General features: G+C 39.3%; 2 protein-coding genes across 2 annotated transcripts in view; one reads left to right on the top strand and one right to left on the bottom strand.

The window, feature by feature from the left end:
- Nucleotides 1-1,405: 1,405 nt before the first annotated feature.
- Nucleotides 1,406-2,200, bottom strand: LOC135712660 (uncharacterized). Its single transcript, XM_065235602.1, has 4 exons — nucleotides 2,144-2,200; nucleotides 1,912-2,073; nucleotides 1,631-1,789; nucleotides 1,406-1,567 (listed from the first exon to the last, which is right to left on the bottom strand). Exons 1-4 carry the CDS (start codon nucleotides 2,198-2,200, stop codon nucleotides 1,406-1,408), a joined length of 540 nt encoding a protein of 179 aa, XP_065091674.1.
- A 13,108-nt stretch (nucleotides 2,201-15,308) lies between these two features.
- Nucleotides 15,309-17,741, top strand: part of LOC135712662 (inositol-pentakisphosphate 2-kinase-like) — a 46,045-nt gene continuing 43,612 nt past the window's right edge. The window contains exon 1 of the mRNA XM_065235604.1: nucleotides 15,309-15,885. Coding sequence (XP_065091676.1) covers nucleotides 15,459-15,885 — 427 coding nt within the window. The 5' untranslated portion in view covers nucleotides 15,309-15,458. The remainder of the gene's footprint in view (nucleotides 15,886-17,741) is intronic.

The raw sequence follows: 17,741 nt of genomic DNA, 5'->3' as shown, positions 1-17,741 counted from the left end.
TTGTTAGTATGTGGGGCGAGCTATTAGTTATGCAAAACCGACGATAAAATGCGTTGTTTACTAAAGCTGATATGTCCTTCCGAAAAGAAATAGAGATTTGTAGTTATCTTTCAGGCAAGGAGCGCTTGCGCCATCGAGACGACGCGACGCCGGTACTAGCAGCCAATAATCTCGACGGGAACGACACGCAAAGTTCGAGGTGCAAAACTCGAACTCTGCGCGAGTTAACAACCCCACATAGCAACGACGCGATATGCTGACGATGGCATCGTTCATGTGGAATATCGTACACCGCCGTTGGCAACAACGATGGTGATATCGACGGAGGATTGTTTATGCTGAGTAGACTCGACCGCCGTGGGACCATTATCGCTGACTAAGATTCTCAGCATGGAGTTTTAAAAGAACTTCCAATGTAGAATAAGTTAACTCGCGCTTGACAGGAACCGCCTTCCTACTGCTTCTGCTGTTGCTGCTGCTACCTGCTTACCCGCCGTCCGAAGCGAAAATGAGTTGAGGCACTGATGCAAACAGGACGATGTGCAACCAAATTGTACTTGATTATGAGGACTGGGTTTGGGGAGAACGTTTATTTCATGAAAACAGTGATACAATTATCACTTTTTATTTGTCCATTTTCAAAACAGTTTTTTATGAAAAATTGAAAAAAAGTTTATTGGAACAGCTTACGAAAGGTATTTCCTATCGATTGGTGTATTCGGATTTTAATTTCATCTATAAATGACAAAGCTTATAGCGTTCAAAAAATTACACCTTTTCGTGACGGTCGCAATTTTAGATTTTCGATTTACCCCCAGTACCTTCCCGTAAGACGTAGTCTACTTCAAAAAAAGCCAAATTGAGTAAAAGGTTGAATGAAATTTAGGGGGACAAAAAATCGAAATTGACAAAATGTCGAATGAAAGTTAGGGGACTAAATATCAAAATGGATAAAAGGTCGAATGAAAACTACGAGAGCCAAAGGTTAAAGTGAACTAATGATTAAGTCGGACAAAAAGTTAATTGTACAAGAACCAATGAACAAATATATGGTGGACAGGAGGTCGATTGGGAAAATGGTTGAATGAAATTTAGGGAAATTAATGCTCGGAATGAATCAAATGAACTAGCGACCTAATGAAAGCTAGGAAGACAAAAGGTCCTAATGAAGAAAAGATCAAATGAAAGTGAAGGGGGGCTAAAGATCGAAATGGAAAACAGTCAAATGGACAAAAGTTCGAATGTACAAAGCCTGAATAAAAGATAAGCGGACAAAAGATCAAAATAGGCAAAAGACCGAATGTATCAAAGGTAGATTTTTTTTATTGGAAATGTCCCACCAATGAAATGCAAGATGTCAATTATTCTGGTCCATCTCTAAATTGTTTCCCGTTTTTACCTCATTCTAAGCTTCAACTACCGAAGCCGTAAAGGCGAAGCACTCCTTTACTTTACGCCCATTTCGCTTGAGCTCCAGTCCCATGAAAAACTTCCAATCTCCGGCAAAGGAAGGCGGTAGCTGTATGCCAAAGTCGCCGACTTCTATCATGGGCAATACTTCCTCGTGCTAAAAGCAAAGAGCAGCTCATTTCACTTGATTGTCCCAACTGATTCAAGCAACAATTACTACCCCGGCCTTGAAAGGGCACCTTTTCTGTTGAAAATGTCGGGTAACGCAGAACCAAGGTTCCAGGGGAGATAGCAGCTTAGGACATACGTTCATCTCCGTGCGGGCGATATCACCTTGCCTCCAGGTACCTCGTTCCAAACGCATCGAGCGGAAGTTTACCTGCAAAATTGGTGATAATTAAAAAAAAAAAAACAATAAAATGATTTTGCCAGTCCCTTTGAATGAGAAAGATTTCGGATTACGGCTATGTGAAATTGTAAAAAAGTTTAAAATCTGCTTACCCGAACAGGTGCTTCGTAGTCCTCCGTGAAGGAAATTTTCCCAGAGATGACCGTGTTGTACTCGAGTATGGTAAACTCCAGTCCAGATATGTTTAATGCTGGAAATGGCACATCCGGTTCGCACTGTTCGAAGTCATCGTTAAGTTCAAACACGAATTTGGTCTTTGGAGATTGTAGGAATTTGTAAGAAACGCTGTTGACCTACTAATTCTGGTTATAGATTTCCACTTACCTCTGCGGGACTGCCGGCAAAGGTTAAAAGAACTGAAACCGCTGCTATGATCCACATATTAATGTCCCGCCACGGGTGCGAATATTTGATGCTGTAATTTGAACGGAAAGAAGCTGAATACAGTTATTGCAAATCTATCATGCTTATTGTCAGTGGTCAATAATGGTGTTAAAGTGCGGTGCATGACCAAGGGTAATCATCAATTGCTTGTTTGGTTGCCGGAATGGTGCATGTGATAAGGTTTAATTAATCAGAAACAAGTTCACTGGAATCTTACTTTTTTGCTTTTTAATTTGCACATTTTGCGGTACAAACGATCATGAAATGCATGTTAATACTGCAAACATGGAGCAATTGTAATTATTTGCTACAATGCAATTGACAGATTGTGGCGGTCATAATATATTATGGCTTCCTGCGGTGTTCATAATGGATATGGCCTGATCGCTATAAAATTGACGGATTTGAAAATCCACAACTTTTTGAACAACTCAATGGCGCAGAAAATGTTGTAAAATCTTAAAATCACCTAAATTACTTTATCTCCAAAAGAGCAGTTTAACGCCAAATGACGAATTGATCTGATGCGAACTTTTCATTGCTCACAAATAAATAATAAATAAATAAATAAAAACGGCGTACTGAGCAGTTTCAGGCAAAATATCCAGGAGGGACTTCGGATGTTAATCTAAATGCATATATAGGGGGTACCCCTGGTACAGACATTTTTTGCAGTGTCAAGTACTCTATTTTGTAGTCTGTGAGAGGGAAATCGCAAATAGAGTGTCATCAAAATACATGGTATGTTCAGAGATTTAGCTCGTGAGAGTGAATTTCTCCCTCCAATTTGAATTGTTTGGCTCTCTGTATCGGGAATTTTTTTTTTAATTGAATTGTAGCTTGCATAACAATAATTTCCGGGAAATAAGTGAACGACAAAGTCCCTCCCCTTGGTTAGTTTTTAACCTGGACGTATGCTTCATAGTGGAGCGTTGGAGACGATTGGTTAAGGTCCGGCATCGTTAGCTCATGCCGTGACAGAATAGCGTCATGAGCATGCGATGAGGATTACTGAGCTTCCCCTCTCTGATGAACCATTGCATAAGAGAACCAAAGTTCTAGCCTGAAGTGATAGTATCACACTTGTTACTCCTTTATTTGAAAGCCGCGTTGTAGTACGCTTACGTATAGGCACTGACGTTGGGTGCGATACTGGCGGGTTTTGCCGCAAATCACTCTTAATTTATTTATTTTTACGCAGATAGATTTATTTGGGTTTGCAAGGGAATTATACTATTGACATATTTCAGAAAGTGCCCAACAGTGCTCCTTCTATTTGCGTGACAAACTTTCATAGTCGTTTTCATTGAAGTATTACTCAGGGAACAATGTTAAAACCATTTTTGTGCATGGTATTGTAACTAATCTTATACGTGCTTCATTTTGATTTGGTATAAATGTTTGAACTATGGCTCGGGATTTCCACTGTAGCGTGCTTCTATTGTGACATACCCATACGTAATTTTGTGGGACGACATAGTGGAAACGTGTGAGCATAGTTGGAGCATATATCCTATATAATTTAAAAATTAGCTAGGAAACTAATTTCAAAATGAAGCATTTTAGTCACTTGAAGGTGTCACCTGGGTCGATCTAAGATATAATAAATTTAGATCAAAGTCAAAATTACTTGAAACACGTTAAATTTTAGATTACATAGCAGTTTACGTACTTAATAAAGCATGAGTTATGATTGACTAGGTAAATTAGAGATTTCGATTATTTATTAAATTAGACTAATGAGATATCATAATGATCAAACGAACTTAAATAAGAAAATTTAGACAGCCTAATAACATTAAGTAGATTAACAAAAGAGTTATGATGCGGGGGGTCCGCTTAGGGAGGCAACTAACATTTAAAGCAACTGGCAACTAGTCTTTTTATATGTTGTCTGTTTGTTTTGATGATTGCTTTAAAATATCAATTTGGTATATATGTGAAAGGATGAGTCAGTGGGAGATGGATTTTCGGTTTCTTTAAATTTTGCAACACAAATCTAGTACTATGTGTCATTTCCTCAAACCACCTTAATTGTGCACAAACATCTAGAGAACCCTTCGTGGTCTGCCTCAAAAATAGCAAAAGTGTTAAAATTCCCAAAGTCAACGGTGTGTCTTGCAATCAAACGTTACAAGGATACTCTGAGTGTGGATAGAGCACAGCGCATCTATCATAAAAGTGGCACTAAAGGGTGTCCACGATGAAATTGCCACACACAAAATTGATTCGCAAAATTCGAGTTTTCATCCGATTGCCATCAAATTTTCAGGGATTGAGAAATAACTACTAAACTTCATATTACCATTTTACTCGTATTTTATTTACAGTCCATACGCAAATGCCCGCACCTTGGCCTTAACCCCGGCCATAAGATTCTGCACAACCTGTGAATCAACCGTTTTTTGCATGTAAACCCATACTTTCTTCAGTTCCTCGACTGTCTTCACTACCTTAGGTCGTTTAAGAAGGTGCTGCTTTATAATCGCCCAGTACTTCTCGATGGGGCGGAGCTCCGGAGTGTTGGGAGGGTTGAACATTTTCGGCACGAAATTGACCTTATTGTCCGCATACCACTTCAGCACGTCCTTGGAGTAGTGGCATGAGGCCAAATCCGGCCAGAAGATTGTTGGGACGTTGTGGACCTTCAGGAGAGGAAGCAGCCGCTTCTGGAGGCACTCTTTTATGTACACCTGTCCGTTCATCGTGTCCTGGGTCACGAAAGGTGCACTCCGCTTCCCGCACGTGCAGATGGCTTGCCAAACCAGGAATTTCTTCGCAAATTTGGACATCTTCTGAGTGCGGACATGCTCCGGAACGCTGAACTTATCCTTGGCCGTGAAAAACAGGTTGCCGGGGATCTGTTTGAAGTCGGCCTTCACATATGTTTCGTCGTCCATGATGCAGCATTCAACTTTCGTCAGCATGTTGAGGTACAACTTCCTGGCACGGGTTTTGGCGGACTTGTTCTGCTTCTCGTCGCGATTAGGGGCCTTTTGTACCTTGAACGTTCGAAGCCCAGCCTTAGTTTTGGCCTTCTGGACAAAACTTCGGCTTAGGTGCAGCTTCTTAGCCACATCCCTAACGGAGGCGTTCGGATTTCGGTTGAAGGTTGATTTTTGGTGTTGTACGGAATACTTTTTCCTTCACTTCTGGGCTTCCGATCGGTGGTCAACCGTTCCTCGAACCGCTTAATCACTCACGACACCGTGGAATTCGCGATTCCCAACGTTTTAGCGATGGAACGATGCGAGAGATCCTTGTTCTCGTGATGAATGCGCAAGATTTTATCACGCACGAGCTGTTCTTTCGACTCCATTTCCGCGAGTTTTGATCACAGGACTTTAAAACTTGCAGGATGTAATGCACTATGAACTAAATCCACCCAAATTTTCATTAAATTCTACCCAACGGTTAAAAAGTTAGAGCAAGGGACAAAGAGCTGAGAAGCAAGGTGTTGAGGTACGTGAAAAGCAACCCAGGTGTCGCCATACGTGATTTGGCAAAGAAATACGATTCCAACTTTTCCACCGTGCGTAACATTCTTTCAAGAGAAGGAAGTCTTTTTGTGCCAGTAAACATCCGAATCGCTCCCTGAAACAAAATTTAGTGGCTAAAAAGCGAGCACGATTACTATACGAACGAGTTTTGACGAAATTTGATGGCTGTATTTTAATGGAAACATATGTCAAAATAGATTATAAACAAATCCCCGGACGAAAATTTTACCTGGCAACTGGTCGTGAGGATGTCCCTTCCAGGTATAAATTTGTTTTTGCTGATAAATTTGCTCGGAAACTAATGATTTGGCAAGGAATCTGCAGTTGTGGCCTTAAAATCAAGATTTTCATCACATCTCACACAATGACATCGAAGGTTTACATTAAAGAGTGTCTGAAAAAGCGGATCTTACCCTTCATTCGGCAATACAAGACCAACGTTATGTTTTGGCCAGATCTAGCCAGCTGTCACTACTCTAAGGAGGTACTAGAATGGTATGCTGCAAACAATGTTAATTTCGTCGCCAAAGAGATTAATCCTCCGAATTGCCCTGAGTTCAGACCGATCGAAAAATATTGGGCAATTGTCAAGCGAAAACTTCGAGGATGCGGTAAAGAAGTGACAAATGCACAACAAATGCGTTTAAAGTGGAATAAGTTCGCCGGTACAGTGTCACCAGCGACTGTGCAGATCATGATGGCATCGATCACAAGTAAAGTCCGACAGTTCGTTCGAAACGGTGAAATGTAATAACTTGTTATCTATCGTTTGAAAGCTGAATAAATACCCTTTTGTTTGACGTTTTGATCAACCGTGTATGTTGTTTCATTCTTGAGTTATGATCACTTGAATGCGTCCAAATTTACTTTGAATCGAACTTTACCAGCGGAACAGCGCCATCTCTGTGGAAAATGGCCTGACGATGTGACTAATTCTGAAAGTTTTGTAAAGTTCGAGTTTTCCTTCTGTGTTCTTGCAATTGTTTCTATGTTCAAGATCTGCAAAAAAAAAGTTATGAGGATTGAGCAGCTTAAAAATTTGGCTTAGTTCATGACATCCGAGATCTTTAAAAATAAATATACAGCCCAAAAATTTTGAAAATATTATGTATAAATTCTTGAACTTTTTTTAACAAATGATAGTGGCATCTTTCGGAAATTACGCTTACACTTAGTTCCGTTAATTGTTAACAGAGACAGATAAATATTTGCCAACCTTCGCCCCTGGATGGGAAATCTTATAGCATAAATAAAGGTTCCAACATTTGTTCAAGGCTAGTTACTATATTGTGTAGTCTGTGGAAGGGGGATAACATCAATATACATAGCATGTTGAGAGTAGAGGTGGGCAAATCAGCTCATCTGGCTGAGTGGATCAAACCCGTCCAGCTAACTAAGGGGAGCCGATTATTGTGAACAGCTCATCAGCTCACATTGACATTATAGAAATTTTGACACAAATTCAAAATTGTAAAAGAAATAAGTGGTTTTTTGTATGAACCTAAACCAATAGAGCTATACTGCCGCTATTTGCATAACAGTCCCATTTCCTATGGATTTCCTCTCTACATAGGACTGTTATGCGAATAGCGGCCGTATAGAGGCTTAAAACTATATAAAATGGTAAAAGTAGTCTAAACCAATATATCCGTAGCTTACAACATGGCTCAACTTTTCTATTGAAAACGCCACTTACACAACAACTGAACAACCACCGCGTAAAGAAAAATGCGCGCAAAATGTTCCAACAACATATCAGTAAAAGTATCAGTAAAATGTATGCGAGAGAGCTGCACCTTTATCACATGCGATGATATATATATGATTGACATCGCTTTTTCTCATGCTGTGCAATCCAGTCTACATACAGATGTGATTGCTGATGATAATTTTCCAGCAGAATTGCTCTCACTGTTCTTGGCTTCAGCTTCAGATCATCAGCTCAGATTCGAATCAGGAGCTGAATCGTGAATAATCGAGAGATAAAAAGATTCGAAGAGCTGGACGGGTCCGAGAGCTGTCAACCTAAACAGCTCCCAGTGATTCATTCCGGTTGATGATTCGGATCCGGAGCTGAGTTGTGAGGTTGAATATCAAGTCGATTTGTCGTGAAACACCAGTAAAACTATGTAAACATATGCAAAACTAAATCAATAATGTTTCGATTATTAGAAATTATTAGATTGAAATTAGAAAGCTTCACGGTGTAAGTAACGGATTGAATGGCTTAGATTTGTGATATCAGTAAGCTGATGAGCTGCGGTTCCTAAAAAATGATCCACGGGTCATCAGCTCACTTTAGTGAATCGGATCTTTAGAACAGCTCGGGAGCGGATCACCCATCTCTAGTTGAGAGATTAAGCTCGTAAGAGCATATTTTCGCTCTTGTATTTGATTTTTTTGGCGCTCTCGGAGCTGGTAGTAAAGCGGTCTTAAAATGTATGAGGAAATACTGTTTTTATTTAATTGTAGCTTGTTTAGCAATGATATCCAGGAAAAAGCGCATCTTTCCTTCTTGGAAAATTTTCCTCGTTTGAAAATCATGAGATTTTTTCTTAGACTGCGATCTAGAAAAGTTGTCTAGGTTCCATTGGTAAGAAAATGTGTCTTTACTTGAGGTGTTACAGAAGTTTCTGTATCCAAAAGCTTTAAAATGTACTATCCTAAAATAATCAAAATTTGTCTAAATCCGTGACTTTGAACTATTCGCTATGCCTAAATTTTTCGTTATACTTAATTGCCAATTCGTGATTTCGATGTAGTTAAGAAGTGGATCGTGCTTTTGCTTATTTAATTCATAAGGACTGTTCTAAATATCAACCTTTTAGTTATTCGAGATAGACTGGCACAATGTTCGTAAATAGAACTACTCATTTGATGCAACTTTGCTGAAAGAAGAAATTTACTATCTCTAATGGTTCATGATTTATAGTTGTTTTTAAGGAAAAGTATTCTGCTCAAAAAAAAAATTACGTTTTGATTTTTCTAAAAATATTGGAAAAAGATATAAAAAATGCATTTTTTTTTCTTATTTTTCTAAAGAAATTTCTCATGCAAAAACATTTTTTGTAAGTCATCAAACTTGGCCTCATAAAACTTCAAAACATCGACCTTGCGGTTTTACTGAGGGTCCAATTTTATTTCTTGATAAGATAGAAATTTTTTTTTGATATGTAAATTTTCCCAAAAATCTTAGAAAAAAACCGATTTTCTTGAATATATGATGATTTTACCCAATATTTTTAGAATAATAAAAACGTGAACCACTTAGCCGAAGACAGTATTTTTTTATCTGGTCAGGATCTCGAATTTTTTACATGCGAGAATTTTACGCGTATACTAGCACCGCGTGGTGAGAAAATTCCCAATCAATAGGCTTTGACCTCCTGAACAACTTTGTCGAAGACAGTAACTTTCTATCTGGTCAAGATCTCGAGATATATCCCATGCGAGAATTGTACATGTACACTAGCGTTACGCAGTGAGACAATTCTGATTTACTGTCCACTGTCCACAACTTTGCCGAAGACTGTAACTTTCTATATGGTCAGGATCTCGAGAAATTCCATGTTGTAACCAATTAACGTAGCATGGCCAACGCTTACGCGGTTTCCAGTTACATTTTCTCTACTATCGGCATTTTTTGGGGGTTTACTATAATGATAGTTTAGTTTGTTTAGTTCAAAACAAGTTTTGAAGAAAACTCACACTTTTGTACGCGTGTTAAACTGAGTTTTTACAAACATTCAAGGACCTTCTAAGAAATCAATAATAAAAAAACTACAAGGGACAGCCCTATGGGGTTGTACGCAATGGTGACGTAGGACTACGTGGTCTTATCTAATAAATCTTATTTGATAACTGCAGCAGGAGTTTGTGTTTTGTGTAGGAATAGGAATTTGAGCGGGGTTCTCTCTGTTTATACTCTTTAGTATGACGCGGTTGGCATAGATGGCCCACAGCGACTGACGAAGAGCTACTGATTCCGATCAGTACCCGACCAAAGTTAGAGATCAAATTGAAATCAGAATTTGCTGTTATGATATAACTTATTTTGAATGCTCCATTTGATCTCATTTTGGTTGACTTAACGGTTAACACAGCAAAAATAAGAGCAAAAATTTACACTGTTGAATCAAACGGAAAACTAATTCTGCTTTCAATGAAATCAATTTGATTACTGATTTTGCATTCATAATGTTTGACTCAATACGGGACTGTCGTTAATGGTTAGCATCCATGCTTCTTACGCTGAAAGATTTGAGCTCAAATGTCACCTCGGGCTAGTCACGAATGACCTAAAATGTGTTAAACAAAACGTTAGTTCAACGACAGATGAACTTAAATCAAATTTTAAACAAGAATTTAACAGCAGAACTTCAAGTTAAGTTGCTTTGATTTAAAAAATCTTGACTGCATAATGAAAGCACAATATGATATCAGACTTCTGTCGCGACAATTGAAATCAAAATGAGTTTTCATTATGATAGGAACTGCAAACTTTAATGTCGATTTGATTTAATTTGGTTAACCGACTTTGCTCGGGTAGCGGTGCGGTTTTTTCCTCCTTCTATGGATACTCATGTGGGTTGCAGCTCACTGCTTGCGGGGAGCTTTTGATTGTGTACTGGAGAACACCACCACTCACCACGCGGTGATTGAATAAACACCGTTTGGTGAGCCGGATGGAATTCAACTTTGAAATCTGTGTTAGGGAAATGGCTTTTCGCAGGCTAACGGTTATAATTTTAATTATCATAGCAACAGTTGCACATCCGTGTAATTTTCAATAGTTACATTTTGAAAAATTTTAAAGTTTTAATTTTAACAGATTTGAAGAAAAAATCCTATCGATTGGCGTGTTAAGAATTAAAATCCATCATTTCTGGATAAAAATCAGACCACTTTCATGCAGCTACCGACATTGGTTTTTGAAATCGCACCCCCAGTGTTGCCTTAAAGTACATGGTATGTTAGATTTAAACATATCTAGATAGAGCTGGAATTAGGCGTAACAGCTTTTGTAAACAATGACTTCTTTCGATGATTTTTAGGAATTCAAGGCACGCCCACGCAAACTAACATTAGAGGAAGTCTTCCCTACCTGATGGTGATGTTGATTTGCGTTGGCGAGCCTTGACTTGCAAGACATCATTGAAAGAAGTCATTACTTACAAAAGCTGTTACGCCATAAGTCCAGCTCTATCTTGATTTGGGAATTGACATCCGATTGAAGCGGCGCCGATGGCGTAGTGGTAAGCGTGATTACCTTTCACCCCAGCAGGCCAGGGTTCAATCCCAGTCGGCGCCACCGGGTTGTTCTGAGGCATAACATCTCTGATCACGCCGGGACATACAGCCGTTGATACCCGGTTCATGAGTTGATGGGTCGATAGGTAGGGTCCAAGTGTGGGAGCTGCCTCCCTAGCGTCGGTAGCATTGGTGCTCAGCACGGAAAACAAGATCGACGGAAAACAAATCAAGGGGAAAAAACCATCTGATTGATGACCTTGACAAATGTCCAAAAATACTCTTTTACAAATTGATGGTGGTCCTGACAAGGACCGTTTTGTCGTGATGGTTGAGCAATGCTGAACTATTAGAGTGTTAAACACAGATGAGGCTGGAGAGCTGTATGTTGTTTAGAATGAGGGTGACGCTTAACTCACGAAGAGTTACTGATTCCGATCAATAGCGGTGCGGCTTCTTCCTCCTTCTATAGATGCTCTTGTGGGCTGTAGCTCGCTGCTTGCAGGCAGCCTTTCGTTGTTTACTGAAGAACAATGTTCAACGCCACGCGCCGAAAGCACTGCTGCTACTGCAGCTGATGCCGACACACCACCACACACGGTGATTGGAACTGAATCCGATCAGCGGTTGAGGCTAGCTTTGGTAGCTAGCTGCCTCCCGTTTGGTGAGACCGGATGGAATTTAACTATGAAATCTGTGTTAGGGAAATCGCTTTTCGCAGGCAACCGATGATAATTTTAACTATCAAAGCAACAGTTGCACATTCGTGCAATGTTCAATAGTGGCATTTTGAAAAAAATAATAAAGTTTTAAATTTAACAGATGCGTAGATATATATCTGATCGATTGGTGATAAAATTATTAAAATTGGTCCAGGGGCAGCTGAGTTATTAGCGTTCAAAATCTTTCATCACTTTATTACATGTCCCATTTTCGGTTTTCTCAAAGTGTACCCCCATATAGAAATCACAGACGTAGTCCTACGTCAAAATAGTTGAAGCTATGACTTAAAAGATTGATTTCAGCGAACTTCGTCGATTTTTCGGAAACTTTTTAAAAGTGTTGGGAATGTTTTATAACTTCAAGAAATCTCATAAATCTTCAGCAACTTCATAGCACCTTTGAACTGTATTTTGAATTTCAGGAACTGCGTATAAGCTCTGGAGATTTTATATAAGTGCAATTAGTATTATAGGAGTTCAGCTATTATTGTAAAACTTCAGCGAACTTCATAGAAATCCAGTGAACTTAGCAAATCTTCAGCGAACTTCGTAAAAATGCAAATTATTTAGTATAACTTCATCAAACTTTATAGAAATTTGACAAAATTGGAGGAAGCTCGCTAATGCTTTGGAGTTTTTCTTTACCTTCTCTCCATCTAGTTCATTTATTTGTAAGGCTCAATCGCGTTAGCTTTACGGAGCCGATAATTCATTGTTCTTTGTTTGTAACAAAATTAAATTAATTCTATGTCTAGTAGGAGTTGGGCCGAATACATGCGGCTTACCCGACGTTAGAGGGGTATATTGTCGAGCGATAGGAAAAGGGGAGGAGCTTGGGGGTAGGGTTTCGTTGTCCTATCAGAGCGATGTCGCCAGTATGAACGGTAGTGTGGTTCTAGATTCGTATGGAGTTCGACCGGCTATGGTGACTAGTGGGCGACGATAAGACTCATCGAGACGGGAGACAAAACAAACAAAAACTAATAAAGAGATACAAAAGAAAAACGAATTAAATTCTTATTCTAGACAATTGCAGAAACACATAATTCGACTGCATATAGCAGAGATCGCGGGTACCAAACAAGTCTCTGATATGGATATAGGGTTGTCTTCCTTTGGCCTCGAGGGTATTCAAAAGTCTTTCTCTGGCGGGGTTTTTCTTTACCTTTATTGAGTTTCTTTAAACCTTAGTGGTTTTGGGTATGTTCAAGTGAAATCGTAGAAATACTTAGAATCTAATGTAAATTCGAAGACCTTCGATTTTGGGAAACTTCGTAATAGTGGGGATCTTGTACATGTTTGGGAAACCTTTCTTTAATAAATTTTTATAGGGAACAGAAAATGAACTATATTCTTAAAAGTTTTGAAAGCTTCAAAGAAAGGCTGTGAATTTGAAGAAGTTCAGCGATATTTTTACAAGTTGAGCGAATTAAATATAAAATCGAGAAACTTCGCAAAACTTCATAGAAGGAGCAAGGAATTATGTAGAAGTTCAGGGAACTTTATAGAAGCTCGGCTAGATTTTCGAGAACTTCGTAGAATTCAGGGAGTTTTGTAGAAATTCACCATGAGATTTTAGTTAAATTTTCGGGAACAGTGAATGCGACAAAGGACATATTTACAAGTTCAGCAATCCTGATAAAAATATAGTTGTAGTTTGTGTAAGATATAAACAAATATATGAAATATCCGTAGAAGTTGCCGCAACTTTGCAGCAATACGTACAACTTCCTCCAAATTTAAGGAACTTTAGAAAGGCTAAGGGATAAGTTAAATAGATTGGGAAGACGTCCGGGGAGCTTCATTTGAGTTTATGGAATTTATTTAAACAAACTTTGCAGAAGTAAAAGAACCTTCGTATACGTTTTATAGAACTTAAGGCGTTTAACTTCCTCTTAATAAGACACACCTGGACCCTAACTATCGACCCTTCAACTCATAGACCGGGGACCAACGGCTGTACTTCCCTTCAAAGGAAGGCGTCATCAGATATGGTATGCCTCAGAAAATCCCGGCGGAACAAACTGGGATTGAACCCAAGCCCTTTGGTGTAAGAGGCAATCACAAATATTTAGTTTTTAAGATTTTTATAAATTTATACTTGAATTTATTTTTGTATATGTTTCCATAAAAAGAATTTTTTTTTCGTTACAACTTTTTCTCAGACGTCATTTCAATGAGAATGGTGTTTCTGCGCTACAAATCTTTGAAAAATTTCAATGACGCCATTTTGAATGTTTCAATCTATCTAAAATGGCCAAGGTTTAGGAAAAATGTGAATCACTGCACATAACAAACAATTATGCAAAGTTTCATGCAAATCGGAGAAGATCGAATTTATCCGATTCGTCATTTGGCGTGGAACTGCTCAAAGCTTTAAAATAAACCTGGGCTATTTTTAAATATAAACATTTACACATGACATTTTCAGTGAAAATCATTTACTTGGTTGTTCCGGCAGAAATATGCGCTATTAAAATTTAAAAAAATGTGTCTACAACAAAACTTTTACGAGAAATCAATGAATAACAAGTTACTGTGGCAAATCCGATTTTTTAAGGGTCACCCTATGTTACTCATTGAAAATCATTATAAATAGTGAGTAATTAGAGATAGAACATTTCTTCCTTCGGCAAAGTTGTTTCAAACAACTTCTTCTACAACTTTGTGCAACTCTTTGCTGATCCATCTCGAATAATTAAAAAAAGCTAGTATTTAGAACTCATCAACCGTAGGCCCACCCTAATGTCTTGAACACAAAACATTGGCTAAAATAAATGGAAAAAACTTTTCCGAATACACTACATACCTAAAACTAATGATTTAGGCACACATAATTGATTCCACCTAAATACGGCTAGTGCATTGGAGTTTGAGTTTAATTTTTAATTTTATTTTTTGAGCCGTTTTTGTATTGATCTACCCTGCTCTGGTGATCGCAGATGCTACAAAATAAACACCCAGCTAAGCAATTGTCTAAAAAAACCCGTATTTCGACTTGCCCCCCTGATAAGATTATGACTTCGACGGTAAACAAACCCATACCGGATGACAGCTTGCCGTTCCTCCTTTCATTTTCGCGCAGGCAAATAAAACCCACCATAACAGGGCCAATAAACGCGCTACAAATCATAAAATTAGTCACACACAAACAAACCTCACATTCGCTCGTCACACCCCGATCAAAGAATTCGTTGTCGTCGTCGTCGTCGTCGTCGTCGTTCGGTTATCACACATATTTTGTTTCACCCATTTATCAAAGTCACGTTGTTCACGAGGACTTTCCCACCACCCTCAATCTGCCTTTCCTTTCCAAAGTGCGACGTGTGTGCATCACCATCACATTCAGAAACCATATACGCTTCGAGTGATTGTTTAAAAGTGTTTTCCATCTCCTTGCAGATAAACATACACGCGCCGCTGCCTGCATCCTAACGAACCGTCGTCATCGCCGACATAACCAGACAAACTTCGTGGAATTGATGAATTAGTTGTAGCAGCAACAACAGCATGCGTCAAGTGAAAGAAACTGTAACGCGTTGTATACGTTAAAGTTAAGTAAATATGATATCACCGTGGTTGTCGCCGACGCACACTGGAAGCACATTCGTTCCTAGTAGTGATAGTTTTTCTTCGACCCATCGTTGTTGTTGGGTCACGACAGCGAATTGTGTCTAACGAAACTGTCGAGTAATAGTACCAGCTGATCCACCATTCTCTGGAGGTCAGATCCGCTGGAAGTGCATTTCAATTCAATTCGATTAGTGCTCGATTGGGACCAGCATGGGAAAGCTAAATACCAACTACAGCAGCTACTGCTACAATAGTGGCGCTCGGCTCAATCGAACGATGACCAAATATTGGAACCAGTGTGGTACTCAAAACGATTGCTCCGGGTCGTCATCGGGAGGAGAGAGCAACAGTGGCGACGAGGCATCCCTAGAATTCGGACGGATTATCTGCTGCCGAGGCATGCGACCGATGAAGTGTCCGGAACGGCCAGTGACTGAAGGTGGAACTGCGTTGCTAGGCTCTTCCTACGAGAGTGGGAAAGATGAGCTGGTTGATGAGGGACACGTCGTCGAGCTCATTCACGAAAGCCGGCTGGCCTATCGAGCTGAGGGCAATGCCAATATCGTGCTCTCGCTGATGGACGACCACCGGGTGTTGCGGCTGAGAAAGGCGACCATCAGCTGTCGGGATGGAAAAGGTGAGTACTAATGGATGGTGTGGTTTACTCAAGGCTTAGGATGCCTGCCGCCTCCTGTCTCTCTAGATCGGCAATTTGTCTAGAGTCTTTGAAATGGATTGAAGTTGACTGAATTATGTGGCATTTGTTTGTTTGGGTTGCAGTATGTTACTTGTCGTACATAAATTATAGGTTTCTGTAGCTTGAAGTAGTATTCAACTAACTTAACATTTGACACTTGACATTTGACACTTGACAACTCGCTAAGATCTTCAAGTTCTTTTGGTTATTTTAAATGAATAGGTGCAATCGGTTCTAAATTAGTTCCTGATCATTCTCTTAAATTTTAAGATCTTTTGGTTGCAACATATGGCATCGCAAAAATATTATCACAATTTACATTCCGGACAACCCTTTCGATTATCTTTATGATTTAATCCTTTTTATTGCCGGTCAAGAAATCTTCTGTAGAATGGTGATTTTGATTGGATTACCGTCGAATACATTAATCAACGTGGATATGCATTTTAGGACGGATTGAAAGGTTGAAGTACTTTACAATAATCGATCTTTCAAAGAGGCCTATTGGCAGATTCCCATAGAAGAATCGAGTCGTGACTGTACTTCGTTTACGGCGAGTAAGCAGTTATTTTGTTTTAAAGTCATTCCTTTCGGGCTCAATTGAGCTCCCACAACTCAGACGAATCTGATGGCCAGGCTTTAGTTTAGAGCCATACGTCTATGTATATGTATACGATATTACGTTTAAGAGACACTTTTACAGGCTACAAAAAGCTAATCTAACGATAAGGTAGGAGAAATCTAAATTTTGTCAAAACATGATAAGCCATTTAGTATACAAGTTGTCCGTTAATGGTTTAGCAATACACAGTACCAAAATTCAACCGATTTTAGATTACCCAGTCCCCAAATCTTCGAAGATAGTAAGGCGAGTTGTGGAAAAGTTTTGTTTATTTTTTTTAACAATATTTTAACGGAAGTGAAACTAGGCAATTGGTAATTGAGTTTAAAAACAAGTTTCATTTAAATTACGAAGTAACTTGGTTCCTTCATTAAAAATTTGCGCCGTCAATACTGCCCATAACCGCAAGTCAGTCCCATCTGCAAAAAACTGGTAATGAGAAAAAGGCGTTCAAATATTTTACAAGTGTTCTGATTTGACACTTATTTGTGAGGAATAAATTTTAAAATACGTACAATGCGATAGAATGCATTTATGTTTACCAAAAAGTATTGGAAAAATTGATGAAATTTTTATTTTATGGACTTGCGATCAGTGATGCAAAATATCATGACACTCACGTGACACTCGTCTTCGCACCAACCGACTATCGCTGACAGATCGTTTTGTCACGCAGTGAGAGTTAGAGCCATGGCAAACAACAATCACCAGTAATGGTCGCTGCTCACAAGCAAAACGCTACACTCACTGCTGATGATGAAATGCACAACGAAAACAGTGAAGACTTCTGCAGTACGATCATGAGAAAAAGCGAAACGACAGAAGAAAATGAAAACAATGCCTACGCATTTCAAGTTCGTCTCGGCAGGCGCGACTGTGTGAGTTACAGCAACATGAAACGGATGCTGTTGGGTTCACTCACCAACACACTCAAATAAGCAAGTAAAGCAGCAACTGCTTCAAAACGAGCACAGATGAGTGTCGTGATTGTCGGGAATGACCCGATCGGTGACGGATCACAACAGAAGACGACAATCACCAGTTGCTTTTTACTTCTTTCGTCAACTTGATGGATGGTCATGGAGAGAGCTTCGACGAGCACATTTATAGGAATGTACAAAGCGTTACTACCATCAGCTGTTTGGCGATCGTGATTGTGATAGGTCGCAACTCT

Source organism: Ochlerotatus camptorhynchus, unplaced genomic scaffold, assembly GCF_037179485.1.
Source record: "Ochlerotatus camptorhynchus isolate MF236.1 unplaced genomic scaffold, CSIRO-AGI_Acam_v1.1 ptg000499l, whole genome shotgun sequence".
Lineage (NCBI taxonomy): Eukaryota > Metazoa > Arthropoda > Insecta > Diptera > Culicidae > Ochlerotatus > Ochlerotatus camptorhynchus.
This window is presented reverse-complemented; position numbering and strand designations above follow the sequence as displayed.

Excerpts from the sequence above, each read along its gene's own strand:
- LOC135712660 (XM_065235602.1), bottom strand. The coding sequence starts at position 2,200 with ATGTGGATCATAGCAGCGGTTTCAGTTCTTTTAACCTTTGCCGGCAGT. Across the intron at positions 1,790-1,911 it reads ACTACGAAGCACCTGTTCGG|GTAAACTTCCGCTCGATGCG; the intron begins GTAAGCAGATTT and ends CCAATTTTGCAG. Across the intron at positions 1,568-1,630 it reads GGTGCCCTTTCAAGGCCGGG|CACGAGGAAGTATTGCCCAT; the intron begins GTAGTAATTGTT and ends CTTTGCTTTTAG.